The following is a 13,388-nucleotide window of genomic DNA, read 5'->3' on the forward strand; positions in this document are numbered from 1 at the left end:
CTGGGGATTCGAACCCGCCACCTTAGGTGTACATGGCTGGCGCCTTAGCCGGTTGAGCTATAGGCGCCGAGCCAACTGAAAATTATTTTAGATAACGTGCACTTTTATCACAAAACTCCAGTCTTAATTCAATTTTATTCAGTAAAAATAATTACACAAAAGAGAAAATGTTATTCTTTTATTTATGTTAAATAAAAACATGAGAAAATCCTTTTTTAAAAAGGGTCAGAATATTCCTTATGTCTCCAAACCAAGTCCATGAATGCAAAGAAATGCTGAATTCTTCACATACTGTCATGTTGTAATAACCAAAACCGACAACACAGGCTCGTGCTGCCACATCAGGAAAGTCACATGAATATCTGGGAAAGCAAGGAACAGAACACAGGCACGAGGATTTTCTGGAAATACCTCCCGCCTCGGCAATGAACCTCAGTACCAAATATTTTACGGTTTCTTTTTTGTGGTCCTGCTAAAGTAAGCCACACATACTGTTGCACGTCAGTGGTACAATTTCTCACAGTTCCAGAATTATATTAACTGGCAGTACAGTTTAAGTGGCTGATATGGATGAATTTTATAAATTTTAAAATGACATACAAGAGAACTAACACTATCACAAATTCTGCCAGTAGAAACATGACCCCAAGGAACTGCCATTTTCAAAACATAATTGGCCACACACTTAGAATGCACCTGCTAGGTTGTGAATTAACTTGTCATTTCTGATCTACCATAAAGACTATGCTTGAATCTCTGAAAACAAATGCTAGATTCATGATTTCTATACCCACATGCTGCATAAATCCATCACAAGCCATCTGCTGCCTGGCTCAATGGCAAACGCCTTATCCAAACAGGACACAGTATGCTCACAATTCTTCAGCCTTAGTTCAGGTAGTGAAGAGTGTTTCCTACAACTGGAGTCACTAAGAATTTCTCTGTTAGAGAAAGCAGACATGTTCACCTCTGGCACACCGCCAAGATGATACTTTATTACAGAATTTATGAAACTACAGTTTCATGACTTGCAGGCTTTATTTAAGGGGGGAGGGGACAAAGGATAATTTAATACAACCCCATATCCCAAAACTTTCTAGACTTTTTTTAGTGCAAGAAATGCTGCATCATTGAAGCACTTGAGAATTACCATGAAATCCTAGCAAAAGATAATCAACCAGAAGTGGTAATAAAAAAGAGAAACAACCAGAGAGGCACACAGATCGTTGTTTTGTTTTTTTTCTTTAAAGGATTTTTATACTATATTAAAAAACCACAAAATAAAAAAGGGTTCAACCAACATATGTCCTAGAAGTCCCTCCAAGAGTCTCAGTACCCAGCAGCCCTGGGGGCTGTGGCTTTGCTCTTCTGCTCAGCCCGCAGCTTAAGGATCACTGGAGATGACTCGAGCTCCAGTTCTTAAAATCAAACTTGTTCTGCCAAATCCAAGACCCTGAATTTATCCAAATTGTAGAAACATGCTTTAACCACCCGTCCACCAAAATACCTCCCATTCAGATCAACAACAGCTGCAAGGCAAACAGAAAGACAGCCAGTTAATATGGGGTCCTAACTATGCAAGAACTGTAACAGTGAAGAGTAAGGTCACAATTCAACTTTTTATCCATTAATAGTTAAAACTGCCGTCCAACTTACCTTTAATTGCTGATTCCACTCTCTCAAATTCTAAAAATATCCGTACTGCTTCGTCATCTGGGGCCCCAGGGATCTGGAATAGAAAGGGAAGTAGACTGAGCAGGGTCATCATTTGAGATACCCCTCAAAGTTTTTTCTTTTAAAAAATTTGTGTTACAGTGAATATACTAATTATCATCACATATGAACAAGTAGTAGCCAAAGGATATTTGTCTGCTACCAGAAAGGTACTAAACATCCATTTGGTGATCGGCACTGAACTAAGTGCCGGGAACACAGAGCCAGCAAGGCAGTCTCTGACCTGGGAACCCCATGCCCCCAGGCACACAGAGAACTGACTGTGCGTCATCAATTGCACATCACCCAGCAATGAGATAAACAGAGGAGCAGAAACAGGAGCAGAATTTAAGATAAAAAGATTGGCCCTGATTGCCTTTTACATCAGACCTAAATTTCACCCAACTTCACCAGCTTTCTCCACAATGCTTCCCAGCCATGCCAGCATATCTGCTGCCCACCCTCCAGGTGCCCAGGCCATCTCAGCAGCCCTGACTCCTGTCTCCCAGAGGCTGTCACCCCAATCCCAATATCCTCCCCTGCCCCTCAACCCTACACATTCAACTCAAAGTGCCGCTCACACCTGCTGTTCACAAAAAGCCTCCTCTAGCTGTGTGTTTACTGACCTCAATCCTTTTCTCAACTCCTGAACTCACAGTCAGTACTGCCAGGCCCAGCACTGAATACCCGCCAGTCACTTCACATCTCTTTGTATTTCTTCAATGGGCCAGGTCACTGGGAGCACAGAGCATGTGCCAGATGACTGGAGTCAAAGTGACTAAACCCCAAACACACTGTCTTCCAGGTTGGTAAGCACAATGCTGACCTTCTCATAAAATAAATAATTCACATTTTGTCACCAAATAAAACTTCTCTTTTTTTTTTTGGAGACAGAGTCTCACTGTCATCCAGGCTAGAGTGCTGTGGCATCACAACTCACAGCAACATCAAACTCCTGGGCTCAAGTGATCCTCTTACCTCAACCTCCCAAGTAGCTGGGACCACAAGTGCCCTTGACACCCAGCTAGTTTCTCTCTCTTTTTTGTTTTTATTTTTTTAAGTAGAGATGGGGTCTCGCTCTTGCTCAGATGCTCAGGCTGGTTTCAAACTCCTGAGCTCAAGTGATCCACCCACCTTGGCTTCTCAGAGTGCTAGGATTACAGACATGAGCCACCAAGTCTGGCCATACACCAAATAAAACTTAGTCATTTTTACGTTTACAACTATTATAACTGAGCAAGAGAAGTATAACTAACCAATATCTGTCACCTTCTACAACAAGGCAATATATTACTTATAGCACACCCTGAATCCTCGCTGTAGAAAGTGTTATGTAATCTACAAATTACAAAGAAAGCTCTTACTTCAAATATCACACATTTTCCGACTTTGCCATATTTTTCACATTCTTCCTTGGTCTCAACTTCCAGGTCTTCATCTACCTCTCCTGCACCAACCATGTTCTATAAACCAAAAATAAATACATTCAAGTACCAAGTATAATTTACAAATATATGCCAGAGATGCAGAAATAAGAACTTCCTTCATAATAGCAAATGTTCTCAATCCCAAATGACACAATGAAAAATATCATACCTAAATATCCAAAAGCTGGTATTTCTTAAAACACCAAAACATATATTAAGCTTTGTGAAGTGTTACAGAAGCATCAATGCAAGTGTGAAAATGTATAAAACTAAGCTCAAGTTACAGTAATTTCAAATATTTTAAAGTATTCACTGCATTTAGCAAAGAAACTTATACATTAGTGAAAAAAGTCTAAAATCAGCCTTATATGGGATCTGCCCAAAGGTATTTGCAAAAGCATTATTCTAGTTTACTATTTTTTGTTTCAGGTTCATTGAATATACAAAGAATTAGGCTACAGTGATTGCATTTGTTAGGTTAAGGTCCTGCCCCCCAAGAGGCGTGGAATACACTGTTAATCCCATCCCCTTCTCTCTTCTCCATTGTTCCCCAACCCCCCACATTGAATTGATCTGAGTTTTTCTCTTAGGTGGGTGTGTATTAGATCGTCGACTGGCTTCATTCTAGTCTAAATTTTTATATAGCAGCAAGGGTGAAAGCACACAGCAGGTAGGGCAGGTTGGGATACACAAAAGTCAAGCAGACAGGCTGCTTCCCCGCACTTCTTACCCTTAACAGGACCACTTTAGTAGGACACTTGAGTATTTCAGTTAAGGGATTTGAATCCGACTTCTTGGTTGCATCTGTATGAAAATACATCAAATGTGTTAAAGAGCAACTCCTACTTACATTAACTGATTTAATTTCAACAGCAATCTCTAATCTACCATTTATATCCCAGCATCATCCAACCGGCCCTATCCGCAGTGAAGGCATCTGACATTTCTGCAAAGGTTCACACAATACCACCTGCTCAACTTCAGCTTCCGCCATCACCTGCAATCTTTGCTCATTTCACTTCCGAAAGAACTGACAGGGCACATGAACCACAGTTCTTACAGGTGAATCTTGACTTGGAACTACAGTCCAAAGTCACTAGCCCAGAGCAGTTACGTGGTTAATTACCCGGCCACAGGCTAACCACTTGCACCACTGGTTTCTGACACTAATGTGCCAGGTTAATCCACTGCTTGCTAAGCTGTGCATCAACAGGGCTGCCAGGGAACTTTTTATTCTTTCTTTAGAAAACCGAGTTCAGCTAAGCTGACTCAAACCCAACTCAACTTTCCTGCTTAAATGCAGGTTTGTTCATTCCTACGTACCCTGAGTACAGAAGAGACTATAAAAAGTAAATGGAAATAAAACACCAACTAGGTATCACCCACTATTAGCTGCAAAATAACATTAGATCTCCAAAGGAGCAATGTGTAAGAAAATTAGAAGGTATATCTATAATTAAAGGGCAGAAAAGGTGGAGCAGGCCCCTAGAACAGAGATACCGCAGATAGAATCATTAATACACTGTACATGGCTCTGTACTTGCTATAAAAAACAACCTTTGTTTCATCAGGTTGACAAGGCTCTTTGCATAGCCAAAGTAGGCATGCAGTTATTTTCCTGAGGACTATTCATTTTCTGCCTCAGTCTCTTATTATTTTTTCCTCCCATAGATCTATATCTCTGTTCTGAAAAAATAAAGGTGAGCCTTGGGATTCTTGGTATCACAAAACAGAAGTACCGGAGCACCATAATCAGAAAAGACCACGTTCCTGCAAAGACTGGCCCAGCAGCACCCTCCCTCCACCCCTCACCCCACCACAGACACCCTCCCTCCACCCCTCACCCCACCAGACACCCTCCCTCCGTCCCCAACCCACACAAACCCTCCCCTCTCCCCCCAAGGTCCCCACGCCGCACCACACTTCCCTGGGGAGTCACCTTTCTCCGTCGCGTCACCCACAATGATCTTGCCACCACGTTTGCTGGTCTTCTCCACCGACAGGGCAGTGCTAAGGCCCTGCTCGTGCTTCCCCAGGCCCTGGCCCTCCCGGAAGCCGTACTTCTGCATGATCTTATGTGCCACTGTGCCCCTTGGGGGGAGGGGAGGAGAGACGACTCTGAGCCTTGACATCATCATGAGAGACAGGCCAGACTTTACATCACACGTTCTCCCTCAAGGGCTCCAGGAAGTCACAATAACTAACAGTGGTCCATTCAGCGGAAGGGATAGAGAAAGCCAAGGAACAAAACCCAGAAGCTGTTACCTGTGAAGGGAAATGCCAGTGTCCCCAGCACCCGTGAAAGCATACTGTACACCCTGTGCTGAAGGTCTGCACAGCTGCACAGCTTATGGCCACGTCTACTAAAGCGGACTGTCAAATACAAGTGTGACATTCACATAATGAAGACAATGCTATCTTTTAAATCACAGGGTAGTTCCCAGTGATGGGATGCAGAGGAGGACCTGTAAGAGGTCATCTATCTAACAGACAGGAGATAATGATATCAAGGCCTAGATGAGCTGACGAGCTTAAGGCTGATTAGTAATAAAGCAGGACTCACCTTTAGAAATGACTCCCATGGGTGTTGAGGTCAGAACTGAAACCAGAGCCTACCACCCTCAGTCACTGCCCGTCCTGTGCCAGCCTGGTGCCCTCCTGCCACACTCAGGGGCCAATGGGCCTCCAGGACGCCCTCAGTGACCACGGCTGCTCAACCACTAAACCCTGCTTTAACCAGAACTGCACCTATGTTACTTCATGAAAACTGTCTTTTGAACAAGCTATTCTAGAGCTAAAAGAAAAAGACTGAAAACTGCTGAACGATACCACCTTGTAGCTCTAAACACAAGATTTCATTCCTGTTTAAAAGGGAATTCAGCCAAGAACTCGATTCTTATCCTAACCAAGAAAAACAAAACAAAATCAGCTTCAGGAGCCTCCACCTTCCAGTACATTCTAGGGCAGCAACGTGCAATTAAATGGTCCGTGAGAAGGGAGACGTCCGGTACCCACACCACCCGGTGTGGACGCGGTTTACATGTGCTTACCAACCACTCGAAGGAGACCAGTGTGACCAAGAAGTAAATTGGAAGTTCTGTTTATTCTAAATGAATTTACTGGCCACCTATAAGGAAGGAAGTAGATACCACGCAGAAACACCCAGGTCTGAGCACTAAGGTGTAACAACACCAGCAGACTCAGAAACTCAAAATCTTCCTGCTGTGCTCCAGCCCCCACCGTCTCCTCCAACTCTGGCCAGTCCCCAGTCCACGGGTTCTGAGAACCAAAGTGGATACAGGCAGGCCGGGCGGCTCAGAGTGGTTACTAGACGGGACTGTCACTCTGGCAACTCTTCTATTACAGGAAGCATCCTGTTAGCGCAGAACAAAGGCCTCAGTGTGACGCTGCTTCCCAGCACCAAAGTAACTCCACACAGCATTCCCCTCTCCCCCCTTTTTGAGACACAGGCTCACTCTGTTGCCCAGGCTACAGTGCCATCGTTATCAGCCCAGCTCACAGCAACTTCAGACTCCTGGCCTCAAATGATCCTCCTGCCTCAATCTCCTAAATAGTTGGAACTAACAGGCGCCCACCACAACACCAGGCTAGTTTTTCTATTTTTGCAGAGACAGGGTCTCACACTTGCTCAGGCAGGTCTCAAACTCCTGACCTCTAACAATCTTCCTACCTCAGCCTCCCAGACTGCTAGGATTACACCACTGTGCCCGGCCCACAAAACATTCTCTTAACGCTAAATCCAATCGGGTTTTAAAAAATCCACAAGCACCACCTAAACGTCAAACTTAAATTTGACTTTATGTGCTGGCAAACAAACGTCTAACTATGTTACAGTCAAATGATCATGAGTGCTTAGACCACAGGTATAGAACCACGATCTTAAGGCAAATGACCCATTTTGTCAGGGAAAAAAGATACCACTTACCCTTCGTAGACAGCCTAAGTCCAACTCTAATTCATGTAAGTTATTTTATTTTCAAATATTATGAAAATAAATGTAAATAATTCTCAGATTCTGTTCCTATCTAGAGAAATAACATTCAAAACCAAACTCAGTCACAGCGTGTGTCAGCAGACTGTTTTATAAAGACCACACTGAGCACCGAGCACCGAGCACCTCTGCCTGCCTCCAGTGCTGCACACACCAGCGCCTCCTATAAACCCAGTGTTCTGGCCAAGGCAGCTGCCACTAGGAAGGGCTATGGGCACCACACACAGTGTCTCGGCTTTCAGACGAGAACACCCAGTCCTTACCCCATGTTAGCAAGGAAGGAGTTGCTGGGCCCAGTGGGAGACCTTGGTCTGTCCTGCTCCTCGTACACCGGGGGTGGGATAGCAGCCTTGGAAGACTGTGAGCGAGGTCTCGAGTCCTCTTCGTAAGGAAAATCTCGAGGTACTGTTGGAGGAAATTAAAGGAAGCTCACCAGAATGCTACAGAAAACATTTTGAAACTGCACTTGTGCAAATTACTTTTCTTGAACTAATTTAATCTACATTTTTGGCTTACTGCAAGGAGGAAAAAAAAATATCAATTTTATAGCCTCTATTTGACTTCTTTAAACCACGGGGGCAGAACACCACTTTCCTGATCCCCAACGTTGCTTCCGCTATCTGTATCTTTTCAAATGTCCTTTTTACATCTTACCAAAATGTTCTTCATAATTTAGAATCCTCTTAAATGATAATTCTTGCTGGAACCCTGCAGATTTTCTGTACGTTCCAAGAACATGTATAATCTCGCTTATGATTCTCACAGCATCTTGGGCACATGACGTAAGACTCTGATGTTACCGTCACATTAACCTCACACACCATAAAGGTCTTGTTGAAGAAACGAAACTACTACATGAGAAAGAGAGGGGTCCCCTGTATAAAAGGCCAGGCCTCAGAGCACTGTGGGAAGGTCCCGGCAGGAGTGCGGAAGGAGCAGCAGCCACCTCCGCAGACTCAGGTGGAGGACAGATTTCTAGGCCACTTCTCTCTGAACTCAGGACACCTGGAGAGCCAAGCTCAGACCCCAAAAGTGGATTACGCACTTGGATCACAACAATAGGAGAGAAACAGCTCTACTTACACTCTTTGTCTTTCTCTACCAGAGAAGTCGGTGGAGCTATGGCAGCTCCGCCCATACCTGCGAAAACAGAAAGCAGGAAAAAGATTTCTGATGCCAGACTCCCAAGGACTGCCACACTCCATCTGTCCTATCACCCACCCCCTAAGCCAAAATAAAAACAGGAAACACCCGCTACTTCATCCCTCCTGCTGACATATAAACAAGTATCTGAAGCTGGGTTTTAAAATGTTAAAAAATTGGCTTGGCACCTGTGGCTCAAGCGGCTAAGGTGCCAGCCACATACACCTGAGCTGGCGGGTTCAAATCCAGCCCAGGCCCGCCAAACAATGACAGCTGCAACCAAAAAATAGCCAGGCATTGTGGCGGGCGTCTGTAGTCCCAGCTACTTGAGAGGCTGAGGCAAGAGAATTCCTTGAGCCCAGGAACTGGAGGTTGCTATGAGCTGTGATGCCACTGCACTCTACCCAGGGTGACAGCTTGATGCTCAGTCTCAAAAAAAAAAAAAAAAAAAGTAAAAAACTGGCAACATCCAAATTGTTTTTTTCATAAAAGGCATTCAAGAGCCTACAATGTGTTAGTAGTTAACAGAGTCCTGTGACTACTGATGGGACGGGCTACCACTCAGCCACTTCCGTAGCCGTCACCAGGGCAGCAAATCTACAGAAAGGGAACAGACCCTGCCAGGGACAGGCCTTTCCCCCACGCTGGAACTAAACACCTGCTGGAGAACCCGGCACACACAGTCACGACTCCTACTGTGTCTCCCAGACAGAGGACAGTGAACACAAACCCACAAAGGTGACAGATGGTTCCACTCACTGTCAGGACAACCGGAAGGGGAACTCAGTGGTAGCTATGAAAATTTTTCATTAGGAATAAGCCTTAACATCTGGATTATGACTTAATCACCAAGGAAATAATTTTAAAAATTGTATATTTAAAGGATTATAAAATCAAGCTACTCTAAAACCAGTATCCACACATCACGAAAAAGATAACTGAACAACACAAAATAAGGACAAATATGAACCTGAATAAAACTTTCTGACGTTTCCTTTGAAGTATCTCCTACGACCATTTTACTACGACCTTGTCACTAAGACTTAGAGTGATTACTGACTGAATCTGAAAAAAGATTAGCTCTAATAAGTTTAGTATAAAAATTCAGGGTGACTACTAGAAAACTGCTACTAGTCAGGTTAAATCAAGAACATCATTGGGTACACCGCAGTATAAATAGTGGACATAATCCTACTACTTTCCTAACGTTGGCTACAAGATCAAATACAAATAAAAAGTAGACACATTTTAAGAAAGGAAAAATCTGTACTAAACAGAAATACTCAATGTACACCAATGACGTCTGTTATCCTGTATGTTGTATCCCTTACAATTGCAAAAGTCAAATGTAACTTGAATACTACAAGTTTACTGTAGTTTTTTCTTTTTTTAAAACATGGATACAATTTTTGGGCACCCTCTATAATACAGATTCTCCATTAGAGGCCACATAGTTCTAAGAAAAGCCATGGATAAGGAAAAGTGCCAGAATAGGTCTTAAGCTATTCTGAAAAGTATCCAGTAAATAAATGCTAGAATGTGGTTATGAAGCTCACAGGAGAAGAAATACATGTAAAAACACAATATAAATCAAAGCTATTACGCAAATATGGACTGCTGGGATTTCAGAGAGAAAATCACCCAAATGGATGAACAAAATATCACACTGAAATGACAAGCCAGCGGTGCAGGGGACCACGCAAAAAACAGATTATGCTCCAGCCTTACTTCTTTTCCTCCTCTCTCGCTCATAATCTTCATCTTCATCAGAATCTGGATCTGGTCGTCTTGAAAACCCACTGGTCTCGTGCCTGTCTTTACGCCGCCTGTGTAAACAAAGCACGTGAATGCTCACCCCAGATGAGCCCTCTAGAGATGTGAACCCGGGCTGGCACCTCAACTGCCTCCTGGCCACAAAACACCCAAATCCTTACACAATAAACTACGGCAGTCCCTGGGTTACAAATGAGATAGTTCTGTAGGTGTGTTCTTAAGCTGAATATGGATGTAAGTTGGAAAAGGTACATTTACCTATCACCTGTAATTAAGTCAACACCAGTTGGATGTTTCTAACTCGGGGACTGCCTGTATTAACTGGTGGGAGAAAAACTGGACTCAAGTATAAAAATTGGTTAAAAACTCAATTAGCAAACGTATGAAAAGTGAGAAAAACTCAAAAGATTAAGTGAATAAATAGGTATATGAGTATAACTAGCAAGAGAAAGTTTCCCTGACATTTACCTATTGTTTTCAATAGATCAACACAGCAATAGTTTAATAACCTCATTTCTAGAATAATTTTTCACTCATGAAATGATTCAATAGAAAGCAGTATATTTAATAACTATTTAAAAATTAAAATTAAATATTTTACAAAGAAACACAAGTAAATCCTGTTACCCACACTTTCCAAAAACATAAATAAAAGCTGCTTTAAATATAAGCTTCTTTAAAAATTCTACCTTAAGAATGACATTTTAAGTATTTTCAATAGTTGCAAGAGATTAACTCTTATCAAAATGCTTGGAACCAGGCGGCGCCTGTGGCTCAAATGAGTAGGGCGTCAGCCCCATATGCCAGAGGTGGCGGGTTCAAACCCAGCCCCGGCCCAAAAAAAAAAAAAAAGCTTGGAACCAAAAGTGTTTGAAATTCTTTTTGATTCTGGACTATCTGGATTATATTTACCAGTTCAGCATCTCTAATCTAAAAATCCGAAATCTGAAATGCTCCAATGAGCACCTCCTTTGAGCATCATGTAAGTGTTAAGTGTTCAAAAATTGGGGAGTTTGGGAGCACTTCAAATTTTAGATTTTGGATTTTCTGATTTTCGAATTGGAGCATTCAACTGATAGCAGAGTCGTAGCATACAAAACAAGTCTTCAACACCAAGTTTCTAAGTTATTTTTCTAACAACTCACCCAAAATAAGCACTTCAAGTTTTCAAAGTCCACAGATGAAGTGTGCTAACACGCTGGGGTGTAACGACTGTAAATCTCAAAACAACGGACTCCCTTTGACAGCCCTGACAACTTTAGCCTACAGACAGCCCAGGTCCCCTCGTTACATTCCAACACACACTCAGTACCAACATCCCGGTCTGAGAGACTCACTTTTCCCTCTCTTCTATCTCCTTCTGCCGTTCCAGCTCCCGCTGTCTCTGCCGCTCCTCTCTGTGGCGCTTCACTACTTTCTCGTAGTCATTAGGGAACATAGGGTCATACTCGTCAGCTAAAGGAATCAGAACCTCCCCGGCAGAAAACCCGCTGGGAACTGGATCCTGAGGAAGGTGAAAACACCAGAGTAAACATCTTCACATCTTACAAGTTGGCTCACAGAATTAAAGTCAAACAACATGAGAAATAAAGGGGGCCGTGAAGATCATCTATCCCCACCACCACCGCCGCCTCCTTCAGGAGTTATACTGTCCAACAGGATCAACGGCAAGAAGGTCATCTGTCAATGTATTTTGTATTTGAACATAAAACTGATACATAAACTGATCAACTGACCAGTTTCGAACATAAACTGATCAAGACAGCTTATGATCAATATCCACAGATCTAAATCTAACAATTCCCGTATTCCACTATTAGGTCTGATACCCTGCATCGTGAAGCAAATACTTCATCATTTCTTTATAACTAAAAATCAGAAAACCTTATGATTCAATGGCTAAAAGTAATTAGAAAAATAACCATAATCACCTCCCAGACCTTACTACTCGAAAATTTATTTAATGTAGATTTGTAAAAAGTAGTTACTAACTTGTATGCAAGAAAAAGACATTTTAAAAACACAGAAATACATGAATGAGATTTCCTTTTAATTCTTCAGAGAGAAACTAACAATCTGCCACAGAATTTATATAATAGTATCATATAATATTGTCACAGTGTGTCTAAGAGAACAAATTATCAATGCGAAGGCTAATTCTTTGTTATTTCAAAATTTGAAAGGAAACAACTTTTAGTATATAAGCCCTGAAAAGCTTAACAGTGAATCATTCTTTTCCTAAATGCTGTGAAAATAAAACAGTTCGTTCAATTTTAAAAAATTAAAATGTTAATACTCCCAAGGCTGGAGAGGAGGAGAGTGGGGTAACACACACGCACTCTTCAGGTGATGCCAGATGCTGCTGGAAGCAGGCTGGTGCTAAAACAAAGCAACCATACAAATCCCTGATGTCTTAATGCCACCTCCTAAGATCTATACTAAGAAAATAACTCTAAGTGCATAGCAATAAGGATGTTCACTGTAATATTATTCATAACATAAAAGTATATCTAGATGGGTCTACAATTAGGGAATACTTATGTAAATTATGACAAATTCACTTAATGTGAATATCTTATGATTAGAAATTAGTCATGAGGGCTGGCACAGTGGCTCATGCCTGTAATCCTAGCACTCTGGGAGGCCAAGGCGGGTGGGCTGCTTGAGCTCACGAATTCGAGACCAACCTGGGCAAACAGCAAGACCCCATCTCTACTAAAAATAGAAAAACTGAGACAAGAGGATCACTTGGGCCCGAGTTAGAGATTGCTTTGAGCTATGATGCCATGGCACTCTACCCAGGGTAACAGATTGACTCTGTCTCAAAAAAAATTAAAAAAGAAAAGAAAGAAATTAGTCATGAAAACTAGGTAACAAGGAGGAAAAATGCTTATTGATTAAATGGGGGGAGAACAATATCACAGATACTAACATCAATACATAATTACAAAAGGAATGATGAACTAGATACAGTAAGAAAAAAATCAGGTAGCACATTTATGAGGGAGTAATGTTAAATGACTAAGAATCAGCAAAAACACCTCCACCGTGGGGCATCTTCCCTCTTCAGGGATTGTCAGCCCTCAGGAGCAACACCAGCACCTCTGGGAGAACAGCTGCCCACAGCGGCCTCAGAAAGACAGGAGCAGGCAGTCCAACCGGGAACAGCCAAAACCACAAGGACAGAGACACAAGATCAAGTGAGGGCATGCTTGGAGACCCCTAATTATAAAGTGAGGGGCGGGCACGCAGTGGGACCGTGTCTCCCCCTGATTATAAAGTGAGGGGCGGGCACGCAGTGGGACCGTGTCTCCCCCTGA

At 42.5% G+C, this 13,388-nt stretch overlaps 1 protein-coding gene across 2 annotated transcripts in view; it reads right to left on the minus strand.

Moving 5' to 3' along the window:
• Positions 1–164: 164 nt before the first annotated feature.
• The window catches only part of RBM17 (RNA binding motif protein 17), a 25,859-nt gene continuing 12,635 nt past the window's right edge, over positions 165–13,388 (minus strand). The window contains exons 4-12 of one of the 2 annotated variants that reach the window (XM_003786831.2): positions 11,406–11,572; positions 10,024–10,121; positions 8,236–8,292; positions 7,416–7,557; positions 5,080–5,231; positions 3,871–3,944; positions 3,078–3,176; positions 1,657–1,729; positions 165–1,529 (exon numbers count right to left, since the gene is read on the minus strand). In XM_003786831.2, the coding sequence (XP_003786879.1) occupies positions 1,426–1,529; positions 1,657–1,729; positions 3,078–3,176; positions 3,871–3,944; positions 5,080–5,231; positions 7,416–7,557; positions 8,236–8,292; positions 10,024–10,121; positions 11,406–11,572 (966 nt within the window). In that variant the 3' untranslated portion in view covers positions 165–1,425. Of the gene's footprint in view, positions 1,530–1,656; positions 1,730–3,077; positions 3,177–3,870; positions 3,945–5,067; positions 5,232–7,415; positions 7,558–8,235; positions 8,293–10,023; positions 10,122–11,405; positions 11,573–13,388 lie in introns of both variants that reach the window. The other variant, XM_023511421.1, reaches the window with a different exon arrangement.

The sequence above is a fragment of the Otolemur garnettii genome, unplaced genomic scaffold (genome assembly GCF_000181295.1).
Source record: "Otolemur garnettii isolate 467f Iridium unplaced genomic scaffold, OtoGar3 scaffold00019, whole genome shotgun sequence".
NCBI classification, from domain to species: domain Eukaryota; kingdom Metazoa; phylum Chordata; class Mammalia; order Primates; family Galagidae; genus Otolemur; species Otolemur garnettii.